Source organism: Hyla sarda, chromosome 4 (assembly GCF_029499605.1).
Source record: "Hyla sarda isolate aHylSar1 chromosome 4, aHylSar1.hap1, whole genome shotgun sequence".
Lineage (NCBI taxonomy): Eukaryota > Metazoa > Chordata > Amphibia > Anura > Hylidae > Hyla > Hyla sarda.
In genome coordinates this window covers 212998370-213018914 of record NC_079192.1, presented here as the reverse complement: position 1 = coordinate 213018914, position 20545 = coordinate 212998370, and the positions used below count along the sequence as shown (strand labels likewise).

The 20545-nt window shown below is 41.3% G+C and overlaps 1 protein-coding gene across 2 annotated transcripts in view; it reads left to right on the top strand.

Annotated features, from left to right (window-relative positions):
• The window catches only part of GNAI1 (G protein subunit alpha i1), a 68203-nt gene that overhangs the window by 39126 nt on the left and 8532 nt on the right, over nt 1-20545 (top strand). For both annotated transcript variants that reach the window (XM_056573424.1, XM_056573425.1), the window contains exons 5-7: nt 1930-2058; nt 14974-15103; nt 19760-19913. In XM_056573424.1, coding sequence (XP_056429399.1) covers nt 1930-2058; nt 14974-15103; nt 19760-19913 — 413 coding nt within the window. The remainder of the gene's footprint in view (nt 1-1929; nt 2059-14973; nt 15104-19759; nt 19914-20545) is intronic.

Sequence of the window (20545 nt, the reverse complement as noted above, 5' to 3'; positions counted from 1 at the left end):
GTACTTGGTAATTGCTTATTTTATAACCTAATCTGCGTCGAAACACAAAGAATTTTTTTTCTGTAGGATGAAGAAAAACGCCATTTTGCAACTTTTTGGGGCTTCAGTTTCTACGCAGTGCACGGTTTGGTAAAAAGGACACCTTATCTTCTGTAGGTCCATATGGTTATAAGGATACCCAATTTATATAGTTCTTATTTTATTTAACTACATAAAAAAATCCTAAATACATGCACCAAAATTTGTATGTTTTTAAAATTGGCATCTTTTGACCCCTAGAACCAATTTATTTTTTCGTATACAGGGTGGTATGAGGGCTAATTTTTTGCACCATGGTCTGTAGGTTTTATCTGTACCACTTTTTGTTTTGATGGGGCATTTTGATTGCTTTTTATTAATATTTATATTATATAAAGTGACCAAAAATGCACAATATTGGACTTTGGTATCTTTTTACGAGTACACCATCAACCGTGCGATTTAGCTAACCTTATATTTTAATAGTGTGGATGTTTACGCACCCGGCAGTACCACATATGATTATTTTTTATTTAAAAAATAAACTTTTCATAGGGAAGGGGTTAATTTAACTTTTTTTTTAAGTTTTTTTTTTTCTTTTTTTGTTAAATCCCTATAACATGCAATCTTCTGATGACGATGAGGCTGATGAGGATCCTCCTGTCGTCCAGTAAGCTGATCGATTATGTTGTGATAGTCCTGATCAGCTCCGCTGAGCTGCCAGGATACTTTTCGTTTAGTTTTAGACGCTGTAAGGATTAATGTCGGGCATCGGCATTAACCCTGGGTCCTGGCTGCTGATAGTCGGGACCCCCGGGGTTTAAAGCGTTCTCCGGTCGTGAGAACGGTTTAAACTCTGCGTAAACCTGAGTCCTTAAGGATTTGAGAACCGGGGCGTACGCCCTGTGTCCCCAAGGTGTTAATGTGAGTGTGATGGACCTTGTAGCTAATGCGAAGGCCAGTGTACAAGCCAGTTTGAAAACCCTTATTTTGTATGGATAAGTTGGAATCTGAGAGATGTCGAAATATCCCATTTGAAGCATATTTAAGAAATATGGGTCTGGAAGCTACTGTGGCTTTCAGCAGTCTTGGGTGGATGTCATTATCTGTAAGATTCGCAATTAAGATGTTTAATGCCAAACAAAGTGTTTTTGATGTGTTAGCGGAAATACCTCATTCAAATCTTAACATCAAAAATTCTAGGGTTGACCATAAATCTGAGATCTTGGATTTTTTTTACCTAAGGTTAGACCTCCATTTTGGAACTCGAGACAAGATCTATATCTGGATCAGGTTTTGGGTCTTAGCGACCAATTTATATGATCATTAAGGAAGAGCTTATCAGAGCTGCAATCCACATTAAAGGGATAATGACAGACTGCTCACCGCACTTAACCCAATATACTTGTAGTGCGGGTGAACAGCATTACAAAGAGTGGTCACTTACTTTAATTTGTGTGCCTTCATTCTCCTATTTCTGTTACACAGCTGTGCGCAGTGGAGCCAGGGAGCTGGCTCTCCGCTCTACCCTGCCTTCTCAATGTTTACCTCCCCATGGTAATGAATATGCAAATGTGTTCACTCTCACGTTGATAGGACATGAGAGCTTGCCCCATGTGACTATTGCTGTTAGAGAACAGAGGAGTTCACTTTCCAATGGTCTACATGAGTTGCTGCTGGCACCCATAAGCTGTCCCATAAAACAAAAGGGTACTCCACTACTTTAGAATTTATCCCATATCTGTATGTGGAGCAGTGTGTCGGCATCAGAGAAAAGATAGGTAATTTATTTTTATCTTTTTTTATTTTTTTTTGCAAAACTACCCCTTTTACATTGGCATACAAGCTGTAAAGGTTGTCTTACCCAATCCACCATGTCCACCAGATGATTTTATTTTTTTTTGCTTACAGTTACCTCAACGACTTGGACAGGATAGCTCAGAACAGTTACATTCCTACTCAGCAGGATGTGCTCAGGACCAGAGTGAAGACTACTGGCATAGTGGAAACACATTTTACCTTTAAAGACCTTCATTTCAAGTACGTTACTATCATTTTGCAGCTAATGTGTATTCTATTAAAAAAGAAAAAATTTTTTTGAAAGTTCACAGCTATCCAGTTGTAAAACTGTAATGCACATAATGCAATTCAACCCACAAGACTATGTGGCTCTTGATAAAAGGTGGTAAAATAAGATGGTCATACACATTTAAGTTGTTCAGAATGGTCAATTTTCAACCAAATAGTTTCAGGTAAAACTTAAAGGGGTACTCTGGCGCTAATACATCTTATCCCCTATCCAAAGGATAGGGGATAAGATGCCTGATCGCGGGGGTTCCGCCGTGATCTTCCACGCCGCACCCCCTTAGAATCAGCCCCTGCAGCGAGTACGCTCCGGGGGCTGATTCTAACTGGGTGCGGCATGGAAGATCACGGGGGTCCCCAGTGGCGGGACCCCCGCGATCAGGCATCTTATCTCCTATCCAAAGGATTATCTTAGATTAGATGTCTTGGCGCCAGAGTACCCCTTTAACATCAAACAAGTGCTTTACCCGACCATTGACAGACCTTTTTCTGGAAAGAAGTCACATGTTTACATTTTTTTTTCCACAGAAGTTGCTAGTACTTACCTGTATATGTTTCAATGGGCCATTACATGAATGATTATTCCGTGGAAGAATGTTACAGATTAAAAGATCATTCTATTTTCACCTGGTGTCATTGAATACATATGGTCCAGTCTGGACAGTAACAGCCAATGTGGACTAAAATGTGTCTACAGAATGATCGTTCACTAGTTTCTTCAACAGTTGTTTAACAATCAGCCTACTTCTGTCTAATATGTATGGCTGCCTTCAAACCTGAAACCATTATTTAGATATCTGGACAGTATTTGCACTATTCCAGAAATATTGGCATTCGCCTGACTTTTCATCACTTGTGACCATTATAAAAGGGGTTTCCTCATCTGCCATTTTCAGCTCAGAACAGAGCCTCCTCTTTTTCTTGCTTTCAGCTCTTGCTCTGTGATTCACACTTCATACCATACACTCTGGAGGAGATTTATCAAAAGCTGGGTTAAAGAGTGGTGCAGTTGCCCATAGCAACCAATCAGATTGCTTAATTTGCTTTAAAAAAAAGGCCTTGAAAGAAGTGATCTAGTTGCTATGGGCAACTGCACAACTATTCCTCTACACATGTTTTGATAAATCTCCACCTCTGTGTTCAAGCTACTAGCACTTTGCATTACTCACTGACACAGTACAGGGGTGTGGAAATGTAAAAAGTAAACTACTTATCCAAGGAACTAGAACGGAACACAATCTACTTGTCCCTCATGACGATTCACTTGTCCTGGTACATAAAATAATTTCAAACAAAATAGTCTGTAAATAAGGTCTTAATTAGTAGAAACTTAATAGGCAGACCAGTATGTCACCCCATTAGGTGGATATGGCCCCTGGATATGGCCCCAGTTGGTAAAAAGTTAGGGCTCCCAGATAGAGCCCCAGATAGAATGATTCCCATTAGGTAGAGCTCCCCCAGTAGGTAGACTGGCCCCCAGATAGATATGACCCCCATCAGTTAGGCAGGTAGGGCTCCCATTTAAAAAATGATACCCCCTAAGTCATAGCTTTCCAAAATTATAATGCCCTTGCATAGTTTGGTGACGCACTCCTTGCTATACTTCCAATTGCATACATCGCTTTGCGTGTCGACAATGCACAATGTAGTACCAGTATCAGCATTAAAAATGTGGCTGCTACCATCCTGTGCCAGTTCGTCTCCCCCACTTTTCACGCCCAGTGCCATATCTTTCCCCCCTTGATCCTCTCCTGTGCCATATCATTCCCCTGTGACATTTTATATCCCCCTCTGATGCCCCTGTGCCATTATATTTCAGCCCCCCTCCCCTAGTGTAGTGAAGATAAAACAGTCATGATGATACACTGCAGGAAGTAGGGACATAGCTACTCTGCTATTGGTCTAAATGGCACAAAAATACTGTGCTGTTTGGCCTTTTGAGTTGAACAAAGAATACTGGAGCCTGAAGATAATGAGTAGACTGCATTCATGTGGTTGTGCTCGCCTCTCTACCCCCTGTCACTCCATCAACTGTATTCTTTATTTGACACTCTTAGCAGTAAAGCACGGTATATGTTTGTGCGGTTTGGATTGGTAGTGGAGGGGAACTCTGTCCATATTATTCTGCCCTTAAACCAATTTACTTTAAATGGGCATTGTCAAATACAAAAACTTTTGATATGTTGTAAAGCATGCAAAACCAATATATTTTGCAATTGCTTTCATTCGAAAATTCAGTATTTCATACTGAAAAGCCAGTCAAACAACTGCCCCCCCTGTCTGCTCGGACACATACTAGTCCTGCTGTGTCCATGCATCATCACCTATGTCATGGACACACTTACTTGATTGACAGCTGTTCGGGCAGGGCTCACAGCTAGAGGAAAAAGGTACTGAGTGATATATTAAAAATATTTTTTTGTTGGATCTGACGGGTACCCTTTAAAGGGGTACTCCGGTGAAAACCTTTTTTCTTTTAAATCAACTGGTGGCAGAAAGTTAAACATATTTGTAAATTACTTCTATTAAAAAATCTTAATCCTTCCAGTACTAATTAGCTGCTGAATGCTACAGAGGAAATTCCTTTCTTTTTGGAACACTGATGACATCACGAGCACAGTGCTCTCTACTGACATCTCTGTCCATTTTAGCAACCGTGCATAGCAGATGTATGCTAAGGGCAGCATGGTGGCTCAGTGGTTAGCACTGCTGCCTTGCAGTGCGGGGACTTGGGTTCAAATCCCACTAAGGACAGCAATAAATAAAGCATTATTATTATTATAATAACAGCAGCAGAGAGAACTGTGCTCGTGATGTCATCAGAGAGTATTCCAAAAAGAAAAGAATTTCCTCTGTAGTATTCAGCAGCTAATAAGTACAGGAAGGATTAAGATTTTTTAATAGAAGTAATTTACAAATATGTTTAACTTTCTGCCACCAGTTCATTTAAAAGAAAAAAGGTTTTCACTGGAGAACCCCTTTAAGGTTTACATTTTGCTAGAAAATCCCATAACATTCTGTACATTCTTAAAGTAAACAATGCTGCCTTGTTTGGCTTTTGTTAAATGTTAGCTTTATTATGGACAATTTGTCCAAAGTACAAGTACATATATAAAAAAAAGCCACCTCTGCTCTCAGCACATTTTATGTCCTTCTTAGTCATTTGTTTGCAAACTGTTGTATCTCATTTCCAGTAAGATCCAGATGAGCTGTCTCTATTGAGTGTATTCTGTAGCTTTATTGATGGCTCACAGCTTGTACAAAAGGAACCTTTAACCCCTTAAGGACCAAGGGCGTACAGGTACGCCTTTGCTCCCTGGTACTTAAGGACCAAGGGCGTACCTGTACGCCCGTGGGAATTTCGGTCCCCGCCGCGCGCCGGGCGGGGATCGCGCCGGGGTGACTGCTGATATCTATCAGCAGGCACCCCGCGCAAATGCCCAGGGGGGTCATTAGACCCCCCCCATGTCGGCGATCGGCGCAAATCGCAAGTGAATTCACACTTGCGATTTGCGCCGATTCCGGGTCATGCGGGTCTATGGTGACCCGGTGACCCGGAATAGAAGGGGGATCGCGGGTGTCCTAGACACCCACGATCCCCCTGTAGCGATAGGAGTGAGGTGGCAGAGTTGCCACCCCTCCTATCTCTATTGGTGGTCTAGACGCGACCACCAATAGCAGATCGGGGGCGAAGGGGTTTACTTTCGGTTTCCCCGTCCTGCCCTCCCACAATAGGCGGGGCAGGACGGGGAAACCGACAGGGACCGGCGCCGAAGATCCACTTACCCATCGGCGACTGCAGCGGCGACGATCAGCGGCGGCAGCGGGCGACGATCGGCGGAAGAAGAGGACCGCAACGCAGCTCCCTGGATCCAACGGAAGCCGGTGAGTTACTTAGCAACATCTGGAGGGCTACAGTCTGAGACCACTATAGTGGTCTCCAAACTGTAACCCTCCAGATGTTGCAAAACTACAACTCCCAGCATGCCCAGAGAGCTGTTTAGGCTTGCTGGGAGTTGCAGTTTTGCAACAGCTGGAGGTCTACAGTTTGAGACCACTGCAAAGTGATCTCTATACTGTGCACCTCCAGATCTTGCAAAACTACAACTCCCAGCATGCCCAGACAGCAGTTTGCTGTCTGGGCATGCTGGGAGTTGTAGTTTTGCAACATCTGGAGGTCCACAGTTTGGAGATCACTGTGCAGTGGTCTCTAAACTATAGCTCTACAGATGTTGCAAAACTGCAACTCCCAGCAAGCCTAAACAGCAAACAGCTGTCTCTGCATGCTGGGAGTAGTAGTTGCGATCCCTCCAGCTGTTGCATAACTACATCTCCCAGCATGCCTTTCGGCGATCAGTACATGCTGGGAGTTGAAGTTTTGCAACAGCTGGAGGCACACTGGTTGGAAAATACTGAGTTAGGTAACAGAACCTAACTGAAGGTTTTCCAACCAGTGTGCCTCCAGCTGTTGCAAAAGTACAACTCCCAGCATGCACGGTCTGTCAGTACATGCTAGGAGTTGTAGTTTTGAAACAGCTGGAGGTTTGCCCCCCCCCCATGTGAACGTACAGGGTACATTCACACTGGCGGGTTTACAGTAAGTTTTCTGCTTCAAGTTTGGGCTGTGGCAAATTTTTCACCGCAGCGCAAACTCCTAGCGGTAAATTCACTGTAAACCCGCCAGTGTGAATGTACCCTAAAAACACTACACTACACGAACACATAATAAAGAGTAAAACACAACATATACACCCCCTTTACACTGTCCCCCTAATAAAAAATAAAAAACGTATTGTACGGCAGTGTTTCAAAAACAGAGCCTCCAGCTGTTGCAAAACAACAACTCCCAGCATTTACGGACAGCCACTGACTGTCCAGGCATGCTGGGAGTTTAGCAACAGCTGGAGGCACCCTGTTTGGGAATCACTGGCGTAGAATACCCCTATGTCCACCCCTGTGCAATCCCTAATTTAGTCCTCAAATGCGCATGGCGCTCTCTCACTTCGGAGCCCTGTCGTATTTCAAGGAAACAGTTTAGTGCCACATATGGGGTATCTCCGAACTCGGGAGAAATTGCGTTACTAATTTTGGGGGCTTTTTTTCCTTTTACCCCTTTATGAAAAAGAAAAGTTGGGGTCTACACCAGCCTGTTAGTGTAAAAAAAAATTTTTTTTTACACTAACATGCTGGTGTTGTCCTTTACTTTTTATTTTCAAAAGAGGTAAAAGGAAAAAGACACCCAAAATTTGTAACGCAATTTCTCCTGAGTACGGAGATACCCCATATGTGGCCGTAAAATGCTCCGCGGACGCACAACAAGGCTCAGGAGTGAGAGCACACCATGTACATTTGAGGCCTAAATTGGTGATTTGCACAGGGGTGGCTGATTTTACAGTGGTTCTGACATAAACACAAAACAATAAATACAGACATGTGACCCCATTTTGGAAACGACACCCCTCACGGAACGTAACAAGGGGTATAGTGAGCCTGAACACCCCACAGGTGTTTGACAAATTTTCATTAAAGTTGGATGGGAAAGTGAAAAAAAAAAAAAAAATTTTCACTAAAATGCTGGTGTCACCCTAAATTTTTCTTTTTCACAAGGGAAAATAAAAAAAAGCCCCCCAAAATTTGTAACCCCGTGTCTTCTGAGTATGAACATACCCCATATATGAATGTAAAGTGCTCTATGGGTGCACTACAATGCTCAGAAGAGAAGGAGCGCCATTGGGATTTTGAAGAGAAAATTTGTCCGGAATTGAAGGCCACTTGTGTTTACAAAGCCCCCATGGTACCAGAACAATGGACCCCCCCCCCCATATGTGACCCCATTTTGGAAACTACACCCCTCATGTAATGTAATAAGGGGCGCAGTGAGCATTTACGCCCCACAGGTGTCTGACAGATTTTTGGAACAGTGATCCGTGAAAATGAAAAATGTAATTTTCCATTTGCACAGCCCACTGTCCCAAAGATCTGTCAAACGCCAGTGGGGTGTAAATGCTCACTGCACCACTTATTAAATTCTGTGAGGGGTGTAGTTTCCAAAATGGGGTCACATGTGGGGGGGGGTCCACTGTTCTGGCACCACGGGGGGGCTTTGTAAATGCACATGGCCCCTGACTACCATTCCAAACGAATTCTCTTTCCAAAAGCTCAATGGTGCGCCTCCTCTTCTGAGCATTGTAGTTCGCACGTAGTGCACTTCAGGTCAACTTATGGGGTACCTCCATACTCAGAAGAGATGGGGTTACAAATTTTGGGGGGTATTTTCTGCTATTAACCCTTGCAAAAATGTGAAATTTGGGGGGGAAACACACATTTTAGTGAAAAAAAAATATATATTTTTTTACATATGCAAAAGTCGTGAAACCTGTGTGGGGTATTAAGGCTCACTTTATTCCTTGTTACGTTCCTCAAGGGGTCTAGTTTCCAAAATGGTATGCCATGTGGGTTATTTTTGCTGTTCTGGCACCATAGGGGCTTCCTAAATGCGACATGCCCCCCGAGCAAAATTTGCTCTCAAAAAGTCAAATATCACTCCTTCTCTTCGGAGCATTGTAGTTCGCCCGTAATGCACTTCATGCCAACTTATGGGGTACCTCCATACTCAGAAGAGATGGGGTTACAAATTTTGGAGGGTATTTTCTGCTATTAACCCTTGAAAAAATTTGAAATTTGGGGGGAAACACACATTTTAGTGGAAAAAAAAAAAATTTTTTTTACATATGCAAAAGTTGTGAAACACCTGTGGGGTATTAAGGCTCACTTTATTCCTTGTTACGTTCCCCAAGGGGTCTAGTTTCCAAAATGGTATGCCATGTGGGTTATTTTTGCTGTTCTGGCACCATAGGGGCTTCCTAAATGCAACATGCCCCCCAAAAACCATTTCTGAAAAACGTACTCTCCAAAATCCCCTTGTCGCTCCTTCACTTCTGAGCCCTCTACTGCGCCCGCCGAACACTTTACATAGACATATGAGGTATGTCCTTACTCGAGAGAAATTGGGCTACAAATATAAGTATCCATTTCTCCTTTTACCCCTTGTAAAAATTCAAAAATTGGGTTTACAAGAACATGCGAGTGTAAAAAATAAAGATTGTGAATTTTCTCCTTCACTTTGCTGCTATTCCTGTGAAACACCTAAAGGGTTAAAACACTTACTGATTGTCATTTTGAATACTTTGGGGGGTGTAGTTTTTATAATGGGGTCATTTGTGGGGTATTTCTAATGGGAAGACCCTTCAAATCCACTTCAAACCTGAACTGGTCTCTGAAAAAAAAGCAAGGTTCAAAATTTTGTGAAAAATTGGAAAATTGCTGCTGAACTTTGAAGCCCTCTGGTGTCTTCCAAAAGTAAAAACACGTCAATTTTATGATGCAAACATAAAGTAGACATATTGGAAATGTGAATAAAATAAAAAAAATATTTTGAATATCCATTTTCCTTACAAGCAGAGAGCTTCAAAGTTAGAAAAATGCAAAATTTTCAAATTTTTCATCAAATTTTGGGATTTTTAACCAAGAAAGGATGCAAGTTACCACAAAATTTTACCACTATGTTAAAGTAGAATATGTCACGAAAAAACAATCTCGGAATCAGATTGATAACTAAAAGCATTCCAGAGTTATTAATGTTTAAAGTGACAGTGGTCAGATGTGCAAAAAACGCTCTGGTCCTAAGGTGTAAAATGGCCTGATCCTTAAGGGGTTAAATATACCCTGGATTCAAATCACATGCCACCTAATACAGATATTGTTGTGCCACACCTGTCCATGAGCTGTGTCTGGTATTACAGATCCGCTTGCTTGAAGTGAATTGGGGCAATCCGCAAGACATCTTCTACTGACTGCCCTGACACAGACTGGATGGACTGCTGTGAATGCGCTGTAGAGAATAGATATTTCAGTCTGCAAAGAATACAGTGATCCCTCAACTTACAATGTCCTCAACATACAATAGTCTTTTCTGGACCATTGTAACTTGAAACCAGACTCAACATACAATGTACAGACAGTCCAGATCTGTGAAACATCACAACCGGAGGAACTGACCAATCAGAATGGGTATTTTACTGGTAATTCACCTGTATTATTGAAGTGCATGCACTGACTGGCTGTCTGATAGCGCCCCCTACAGTACAGGGAGGAACTACAAGTTCTGTACTACTCCTTACATGTGCCAGGGTTAGCTGCTCCTTTGGACACCAAATTAGGGCAGCTCCATTTGAGACACTGTGTGTACTGTATAGGACCCTGAAGAAGCTCCTGTCCTCTACATAAACCATTGTTTCCCAACCAGGGTGCCTCCAGCTGTTGCAAAACTACAACTCCCAGCATGCCCGGACAGCCGTTTGCTGTTCGGGCATGCTGGGAGTTGTAGTTTTGCAACAGCTGGAGGCACCCTGGCTGGGAAACACTGACCTAGACAGTGATTTACAGCTCCCAGCAGATCTTTCTTACTTTTATATGTAAGGACTTGCTTTATCTCTATTAGTAGAGGTGAGCGAACTTACAGTAAATTCGATTCGTCACGAACTTCTCGGCTCGGCAGTTGATGACTTTTCCTGCGTAAACTAGTTCAGCCTTCAGGTGCTCCGGTGGGCTGGAAAAGGTGGATACATTCCTAGGAAAGAGTCTCCTAGGACTGTATCCACCTTTTCCAGCCCACCGGAGCACCTGAAAGCTGAACTAATTTATGCAGGAAAAGTCATCAACTGCCGAGCCGAGAAGTTCGTGACGAATCGAATTTACTGTAAGTTCGCTCATCTCTATCTATTAGTCATCTACTTATTTTTCTTTAATCCTCTCTTTTTCCTATTTTTGGATGACATTTTGGTGGCTTCAGAACCAATTATCAGGTTTCCATAGAGTTCTGGTCTCAACATACAATGGTCGTCCTGGAACCAATTAATATTGTAACTTGAGGGACCACTGTATAATATCTCCATTCACCAGAACATAGTAAGCCTACTTGTAAATGAATCAGTTTGTGCAGTAATGAACGTTTGTGGCTCATGTAACTGTACGTGCACCACATTATCATTGGTGTCATTACCATCATAAACATGCACTGCTGAGCTTTTAAGACGTGACTGGATGTGAAAGAAGTGTCATCACAGAACAGCCAAACTCTAAGGCAGACAGCATTTTTGAGACAGGGAAGTAAAATCTGCATTAAGAAATACAGCAAGCTGTGATCTGTGAAGAGGATTAAAGCCAGAAATGCCCAAGTGAAATTGCTTACTAAAAATATATTTTGATTAGTCCAAATGCATATTACTCTGTATGTAGCTGACTCTCTAGAGAATATTCCAGGATGTATGGTATTCTCTTATGAGGTTAAAGGGGTATTCCAGGAAAAACTTTTTTTTTATATATATCAACTGGCTCCAAAAAGTTAAACAGATTTGTAAATTACTTCTATTAAAAAATCTTAATCCTTTCAGTACTTATGAGCTTCTGAAGTTAAGGTTGTTCTTTTCTGTCTAAGTGCTCTCTGATGACACGTGTCTCGGGAACCGCCCAGTTTAGAAGAGGTTTGCTATGGGAATTTGCTTCTAAACTGGGCGGTTCTCGAGACAGGTGTCATCAGAGAGCACTTAGACAGAAAAGAACAACCTTAACTTCAGAAGCTCATAAGTACTGAAAGGATTAAGATTTTTTAATAGAAGTAATTTACAAATCTGTTTAACTTTCTGGAGCCAGTTGATATATATATAAAAAAAAGTTTTTTCCTGGAATTCCCCTTTAAATATCCTCTGTAGTGTGTGTATGGATATATGTATGTATGTGGATATATATCCATCCCATTGCCTTATAGTTGTTTTCCTTCTGGATGGGTATTAAAGGGGTACTCCGGTGGAAAACATTTTTTTTAAATCATCTTTTGCCAGAAAGTTAAACATATTTGTAAATTACTTCTATAAAAAATGTACCCTTCCAGTACTTATTAGTTGCTATATACTACAGAGGAAATTCTTTTCTTTTGGAATTTCTTTTTTGTCTTGTCCACAGTGCTCTCTGCTGACACCTGGTGCTTGTATCAGGAACTGTCCAGAGCAGGGGAAAATCCCCATAGCAAACCTATGCTGCTGTGGACAGTTCCTGACACGGACAGAAGTGTCAGCAGAGAGCAGTGTGGACAAGGCAAAAAAGAAATTCAAAAATAAAAGGACTTCCTCTGTAGCATACAGCTGCTAATAAGTACTGAAAGGATTAAGAATTTTTAAATAGAAGTAATTTACAAATCTGTTCAACTGTCTGGCACCAGTTCATTTAAAAAAATAAATAATTCCACCCAAGTAACCCTTTAAAAATCAGTATGATTGCTGTTAACTGTGGCATCTAAGTGGCTAATAAGCAGCATATACTAACATAAACCTGCTTAATGCAGGCCCTCCTCTGTCTGCCATAAATGTAAAATAGTTTTCACCAAGATGTTTACTTAAACACACTGCTCATGCAGAAAAAAAATATCCAGATTAATTTTAAAGGGACATTCTGGATAGCACCTTTAAAGGGGTACTCCACTGGAAAACCCCTTTTTTTTTTTTTTTTTTTTAAACGGTTGCTAGAAAGTTAAACACATGTGTAAATCACTTCTATTAAAAAATCTTAATCCTTCCAGTAGATACCAGCTGCTGTTATGATCCACAGGAAGTTTTCTTTTTGAATTTCTTTACTGTCTGACCACAGTGCTCTCTGCTGACAGCTGTGTCCATGTCAGGAACTGTCCAGAGCAGGAGAGGTTTTCTATGGGGATTTGATCCTACTCTGGACAGCTCCTAAAATGGACAGAGGTGTCAGCAGAGAGCACTGTGGTCAGACAGAAAGGAAATTGAAAAAGAAAATAACTTCCTGTGGTTCATACAGCATGTGATAAATACTGGAAGGATTAAGATTTTTTAATAGAAGTAATTTACAAATCTGTTTAACTTTCTAACACCAGTTGTTAAAAAAAAAAAAAAAAAAAATGTTTTCAAGTGGAGTACCCCTTTAATGTTTAACTCTGCTCAGACAGATGGTAAATAGAAAACCCTCCTTTACTTATCTTCCTCGTTTCCCTGATGGAGGCCTGATCCTGCAGAGGTTAGCAAATAGGATTGCCTGCTCAACCAATTGGTGGCTGAGGCAGGATACCTGCAGTCATTGATTGGCTGGGCAGGCAATTCTATGTGCTAATCCCAGAAGGCTGCGCAGCAGGACCGTGGCTTCGGCAGAATGGAAGTAGTGGGAAAGCGAGGAAGGTAAGTAGATGTGTTTTTATTTTTTTATTATTATTTTTATCACCTGCATGAGCCGAATTTAAACCTTAGTTACTTCAATGGCATGCTGAGGATTTACTACTCCATGACATCCGCTGACAAGATTTTAATTTTTTCTGTGTATTTCATACATTGGGAAAGATATATTAAAACCTGTGTAGAGGAACAGTGGGGCAGTTGCCCAAAGCAACCAATCAGATTTCCACTTTTATTTTTAAAAAGGGCCTGTGAAAAAGAAGCAATCTGGTTGCTATAGGCAGCTGCACCACTCTTTCCCTACACAGGTTTGGGTCAATCTTCCCCTTTGAGATGAAATCCATGGCTAAAATCAGCACATCCACTACAATGTAGTAGTACACAATTGTGAAGCTTTGCCATACCATTTCAGCATATCCTCCAGCTAATGTGTATGGATGTCATGGTGTATGTTACTTTGTATATTTTACAAACGTTACTGCTTTTTATTGGTTGTTTTACATACAATTTTGTTTTTGTTTCTTTCCTAGACTAATCTCCATTCTGGAAGTATGTTTTTTGTTTTACTGGTTTTATTTCCGGCTTTTTAGGATGTTAATTTTAGCCTTAGTTTCCGCATTGATCCTTAGTCTCCACATTTAATCAAATGACTCCCTTTTGAAGTGGACATGTTATCAGTACATAAAATGGCCTGTAATAAGAGGATCTGTCCTGAATGAACCCTGATAATGGGAACAGTGCTTAATATGCAGCAGGCAACATCTGCTTTGCTTTCTATTTATAGGCTGACATTTATCATTGTAGGTGTAAGTGAAGCCTTTTTTTGTGTGCTGGTAATGTGTAGGAGCACCAACTTTATTAAATGGTCACAGAGCATTCGATAAATTTTGTGCAGGTCACATTTCCTGAAATTTCTCAGAAGTCTGGGCTGGTGTAGTTTTAGAGACTTTTCAGTGGCTATGCGCCTTTTTTGTGCCTTTTAAAAAAAGACACAGTTCATAAAACCCTTCCATGTCATGTGTATTGCCAAAATCAGTAGATTGCAACTCAAAGGCACAAATAAACCCTGCGTGCACCTTTTTTGCGCCTTTTCTAGACACAAAAACAGTCTAAAAACAATGTCGGCCTTAATGTTTATAAATGTGTGGTGTTAACCTACACTAGGCTGCCTTTCTCCATTGGGAGACAAGAAGTCTGTAAGAGGCTTAAAAATGTACTGTGCAGTATATCTTTTTTATTCTTACAGTGGATAACATATGCCATTTTATGCTTATTAAGCAGTAGCATATGTTAGTTATCCACCAAAGATATTGGTCAGGAAATACTCCTGATGTATGTAGGACAGAAAGCTTATGTGAACAAAGCCTTAGAATGCAAATAACCAAGGTGACAGTGACTGGCTTTAAGGTCAGACATTGACATGTCCACTTCAAAGGTCTAGCCTGTAGTGTGAAATTATCTGATAGCATGTGAAGAACACATAGCATAGATGTTTTGAAATAGTTATGTGTTTATGATAAACATCGATAGAAAACATTTTAGATTTTTTAAGGACTTTAAAGCTCCGGTTCAGCCTACATTTAGCAGTGTCTGTGCTAATCATTTCTACTTGCATTCGTTTCAGGATGTTTGATGTTGGCGGCCAAAGATCAGAAAGAAAAAAGTGGATTCATTGCTTTGAGGGTGTTACTGCAATCATTTTCTGTGTGGCACTGAGCGATTACGATTTGGTCCTTGCTGAAGATGAAGAAATGGTAAGTGAAGGTTAAAAAGGGCAGGCGGTGCTATCTTCACCTACAAAAGTACTTGCTTTGCTTTTTAAAGCTGATACATTTTATAGTCGAATGTGTCTGACCATGGCCAATAGCTGGAACATCTGTTTTCGCATTATTTATAATATTTCTCAACCAGTTGTAAAACATTTGTTTAAAGGGGTACTCTGCCCCTAGACATCTTATCCCCTATTGAAAGGATAGGGGATAAGATGTCTGTCTGCAGCTGGGACCCCCACGATCTCTGTACAGCACTGAGCGTTCGTTTAGGGGTCATTACAGCATGGCCACGCCCCTAGTGCCTTCCTACCACGCCCCCTCAATGCAAATCTGAGGCTTCTGTCATGCCCCCTCGCATAGACTTGCATCGAGGTGGTGTGATGTCACGAGGGGTGTGGCCGTGACGTCACAACCCCCCGCCACCCACTCCAAAATGTTCTGAACGCTGGGGCTCTGGAGTACCCCTTTAAGAAAAGTTATGATTGTGCGTCAAGAGAAATTACAGTTCACTATAAAATCATTGTTGAATTTGGCTCCTCCCTCTTAACCCCTTAACTACGCAGGACGTATATTTACATCCTGCGCCGGCTCCCGTGATATGAAGCGGGATCGCGCCGCTTCATCGCATCATATTGCGTCGGTCCCGGCGCTCATCAACGGCCGAGACCCGCGGCTAATACCACACATCGCCGATCGCGGCGATGTGCGATATTAACCCTTTAGAAGTGGCGGTCAAAGCTGACCGCCGCTTCTAAAGTGAAAGTGACCCGGCTGCTCAGTCGGGCTGTTCGGGACCGCCGCGGTGAAATCGCGGCGTCCCGAACAGCTTACAGGACACCAGGAGGGCCCTTACCTGCCTCCTTGCTGTCCGATCGGCGAATGACTGCTCCGTGCCTGAGATCCAGGCAGGAGCAGTTAAGCGCCGATAACACTGATAACAGGCGTGTTAATACACGCCTGTGTTCTGTGTAAAAGATCAGTGTGTGCAGTGTTATAGGTCTCTATGGGACCTAAAACACTGCAAAAAAAATGTAAAAAAAAGTGTTAATAAAGGTCATTTAACCCCTTCCCTAATAAGTTTGAATCACCCCCCTTTTCCCATAAAAAAAATAACAGTGTAAAAAAAAAAGATAAATAAATATATGTGGTATCGCCGCGTGCGTTAATGTCCGAACTATAAAAATATATCATTAATTAAACCGCACGGTCAATGGCGTACGCGCCAAAAAAATTCCAAAGTCAAAAAAAGCGCATTTTTGGTCACTTTTTCTACCATTAAAAAATGAATAAAAAGTGATCAAAAAGTCCGATCAAAACAAAAATCATATCGATAAAAACTTCAGATCACGGCGCAAAAAATGAGTCCTCATACCGCCCTGTACGTGGAAAAATAAAAGTTATAGGGGTCAGAAGATGACATTTTTAAACGTATAAATTTTCCTGCATGTAGTTATGATTTTTTCAAGAAGTGCGACAAAATCAAACCTATATAAGTAGGGTATCATTTTAACCGTATGGACCTACAGAATAATAAGGTGTAATTTTTACCGAAATATGCACTGTGTAGAAATGGAAGCCCCCAAAAGTTACAACATGGCGTTTTTTCTTTGATTTTGTCGCACAATGATTTTTTTTTCCGTTTCGCCGTGCATTTTTGGGTAAAATGACTCACTGCAAAGTAGAATTGGCGACGCAAAAAATAAGCCATAATATGTATTTTTAGGTGGAAAATTGAAAGGGTTATTAAAAGGTAAGGAGGAAAAAACGAAAGTGCAAAAACTGAAAAACCCCGAGTCCTTAAGGGGTTAAAGGGGTACTCCAGTGGAAAACCTTTTTTTTTTTTTTTTAAATCAACTGGTGCCAGAAAGTTAAACAGATTTGTAAATTACTTCTATTAAAAAAATCTTAATCCTTCCAGTACTCATTAGCTGCTGAATACTACAGAGGAAATTATTTTATTTTTGGAACACAGAGCTCTCTGCTGACATCACGAGCACAGTGCTCTCTGCTGACATCTCTGTCCATTTTAGGAACTGTCCAGAGCAGCATATGTTTTCTATGGGGATTTTCTCCTACTCTGGACAGTTCTTAAAATGGACAGATATGTCAGCAGAGAGCACTGTGCTCGTGATGTCAGCAGAGAGCTCTGTGTTCCAAAAAGAAAATAATGTCCTCTGTATTATTCTGCAGCTAATAAGTACTGGAAGGATTAAGATTTTTTAATAGAAGTAATTTACAAATCTGTTTAACTTTCTGGCACCAGTTGATTAAAAAAACTTTTCCACTGGACTACCCCTTTAAGACTCCGACCTGATGTCTTATTTACCTGGCCAAAATGCAATGATAGTGTGAGACCCCCATCATTTACCTGGGCTTTTACAAGCTCTGCAAGTTGAGTCTCTACAGAAATTGAATATGGAATAAATGTCCAATTACATGGCCTCTCTCTGATCAGAAGAACAGTTTGTGACACCGGACATGAACTTATCCAGACAGGTCCCATTCATGTTAAGGTGCTTTCACACTGCGATTGTAGTGTATGGTTGCTGGATCCGGTTGGGAGGGGCGAAAACCGTCCGCTCCCATATCCCAGCCGGATCCGGACCGAACCCCATTCATTTCAATGAGCCGACCGGAGTCAAACGCTTACTCCGGTTGTCTCATTTTTGCCCCGTATACAGTTTTCTGACCGGACCTAAAACTGTGGTATACAATGGTTCTAGGTCCGGTCAGAAGACTGTATTCGGTGAAAAATAAGACAACCGGAGTCGGCGTTTGACTCCGGTCGGCTCATTGAAATGAATGGGGTTCGGGTCGGATCCGTCTGGGATACGGGAGCGGACGGTTTTCGCCCCTCCCAACCGGATCCAGCAACCGTACACTACAATCGTAGTGTGAAAGCACCCTTAGATGCCTGTTGTTTTATATGATTTTAGTGGGAATAAAAAAAACAGACATGCAGGTATTTTTCCTCCACTTAAGTCTTTCCTCCAGTAAAGCGCTTGGAGCGCTGATGTGAACCCAAGTGAACTTGAAGAAAAGTTGGAGAGAGGAGGCCAAACATGTGCAGGCATTCTGTATCATGCTTTGAGGAGAACAGAAAGGAGAAGGATGAGGTTCAATGTTGGCACATGTGGTCCACATGTTTTATTGTAAAGTAGGGAGCTAAAGCTTAGTTTATACATAGCAAACCCCTTGTGGACTAGGTGCTGCCAAAACCCCTTGTGACCTGTGCCAGTCACTGCAGTTTTCATATAAACTTGAGCTACAAGCAGTTTTTTTATGCCCATGAGGTAAACTGCTGTTTCACTCCAATACTGTGTATCCATAAAGCAGCAAACTGCTTGTAGTGGAAGTTACTTCATTGTGGCTGCTGCATGTGAACCAGGCCGTAGACCCATTAATAATGTAGGACATTCACCTGGTTGGCGTAGATGGTTATGTTTGCACTTCTTTTGTATGATTTGCATTGGGCACAAGGAATGTAATCTCGTCTTGGAGCATATGACTCATCATGATAACCTGCTAAGATGTGATTGCTCTAAAGGGGGTTACAAAATCTTCAGATACTGCTTTTATTGTAGTCTGAAGGATATTTTTGTGCCCTTTTTAGCTTTGCTGGCACTTCAATCCCTCATTTCCCAAGCTGAATGTCATAAGCCTAGTGGACATGTAAGCTTGTACCGAGGAATTAGTTGCTGTGCCCTGCAAGGCATGGCTGGTTTATTTCACAAGACTGGTTTTGCTCCTTTTGCAGCCTCACAGCTCTGCTGGTCCTATGGAACATCAGAAGATTAACCCTTTTAGATTTTCTGCTATTACAAATTAAGATCTTAGGTTTCAAAATAATACTTAATAGAATTTAATGTTTGGAACATCAAACACCATCAAGGATTAAAGACAATTAGGAATAAGAACCTTTTATTTCCCTGACAATCACATAATCTAGTGTTCTGTACAGTTAGCTGAACTCATAGTTTTAAAGAAACACAAGAGCTAGAAAGGGGGCAGAGCAGCACATCAATGTCCGGGATAGATGTCTGGGTGCCAGCGGTGTGCCCAGCTCATGGGCATCCACTAGTTACAAAGAAAAGAGTCACTGCAGCACTCCAGTTTAGTGAAAAATAGTGATGTAGCCTTTTTCCACCATATATTCACCGTGTCGCTCTTCATTATATGATGGAATAAAGCTACATCTTTTTTTTCTTTTAAAGAAACACCTATTGATTGGCAATGCCGCCTGCAAATCTTCATTCACCACCACCTCTGTGGGGTTTAATCCTTAACCCCTGTAGTTAAAGAAGTTCTATAGGATAAAAAATTTCTGTTTTCTTTTAGAATCATGTCCCCTCCTTTGTACAGGATGTGTCTGGTATTGCAGCTTATTAAAGAGATCGGGGCTGACCTGCAATACCACTGGCATCCTCCACACGACAGACACAGTATCTATTGCTCAATTCATTTATCTGTATTGCTCTTTGTTGGATATTATGCCTTAAGGTCATTGACAGCTAGCAGTTATTCATAGTTCAAATGCTTTATAAATTGGCTTTTTCACATCACATTAGGAAATTGTACTGCTGTTTGTGGCCTGGTCAGAGATATGCATTTCTAATTTTCTTGTGTCCCTAAATTTAGAACCGAATGCACGAAAGCATGAAATTATTCGACAGCATCTGTAATAACAAGTGGTTTACAGACACCTCCATTATCCTCTTTCTAAACAAAAAAGATCTGTTTGAAGAAAAAATCAAGAGGAGTCCACTAACAATTTGTTACCCAGAATATGCAGGTATGTTTCCTAAATTCTGTAAAATCCAGTGAACTACATAAAAGTATGTGTTACTGAATCTTAATGGTTCTTGTCTATTTATACAAGCTCTTCTATGCAACAGCAGTGCTTTAAAACTGTTACATAAGTCATAAGCTATGTCTTCTAGAGTGACCCTATATGAAGGCCCAAAGACCTGTGGTTGTGACAGAGTGCTACATTTTATTCTTTCAAATATTCCATTACTAGATTGGCGATAAAGGCTAGTGGAAATTTAAAGGGGATCTCCGATGGAAACAAGTAGAAAACAAATGTTTTCAAATCAACTGGTGCCGGAAAGTTAAACAGATTTGTAAATTAAACCGCAAGGAAGTTGTCAACTCACTGGGGGCTGGGTACACGGTCCAACTCTCGTGAAGCAGAAGAAGGAAAAGTGGAATGGCCAGCACACTTAAAACTCCAGGTTTATTGCAGTTTTAAAATGGTCAGGAACAAGGTGAACAAACAGTCAGTATGCACGGTTGATGTGTTTCGAGTCTGCAATTTAATCCCACTGGACCCTTCAAAGCAAATCTTAGTAAGCTACTACAGGAAGGTTTAAAACTGGGGATACTTACACAAAAGGAGGTGGACTGCATTCTTGTTCCTGACCC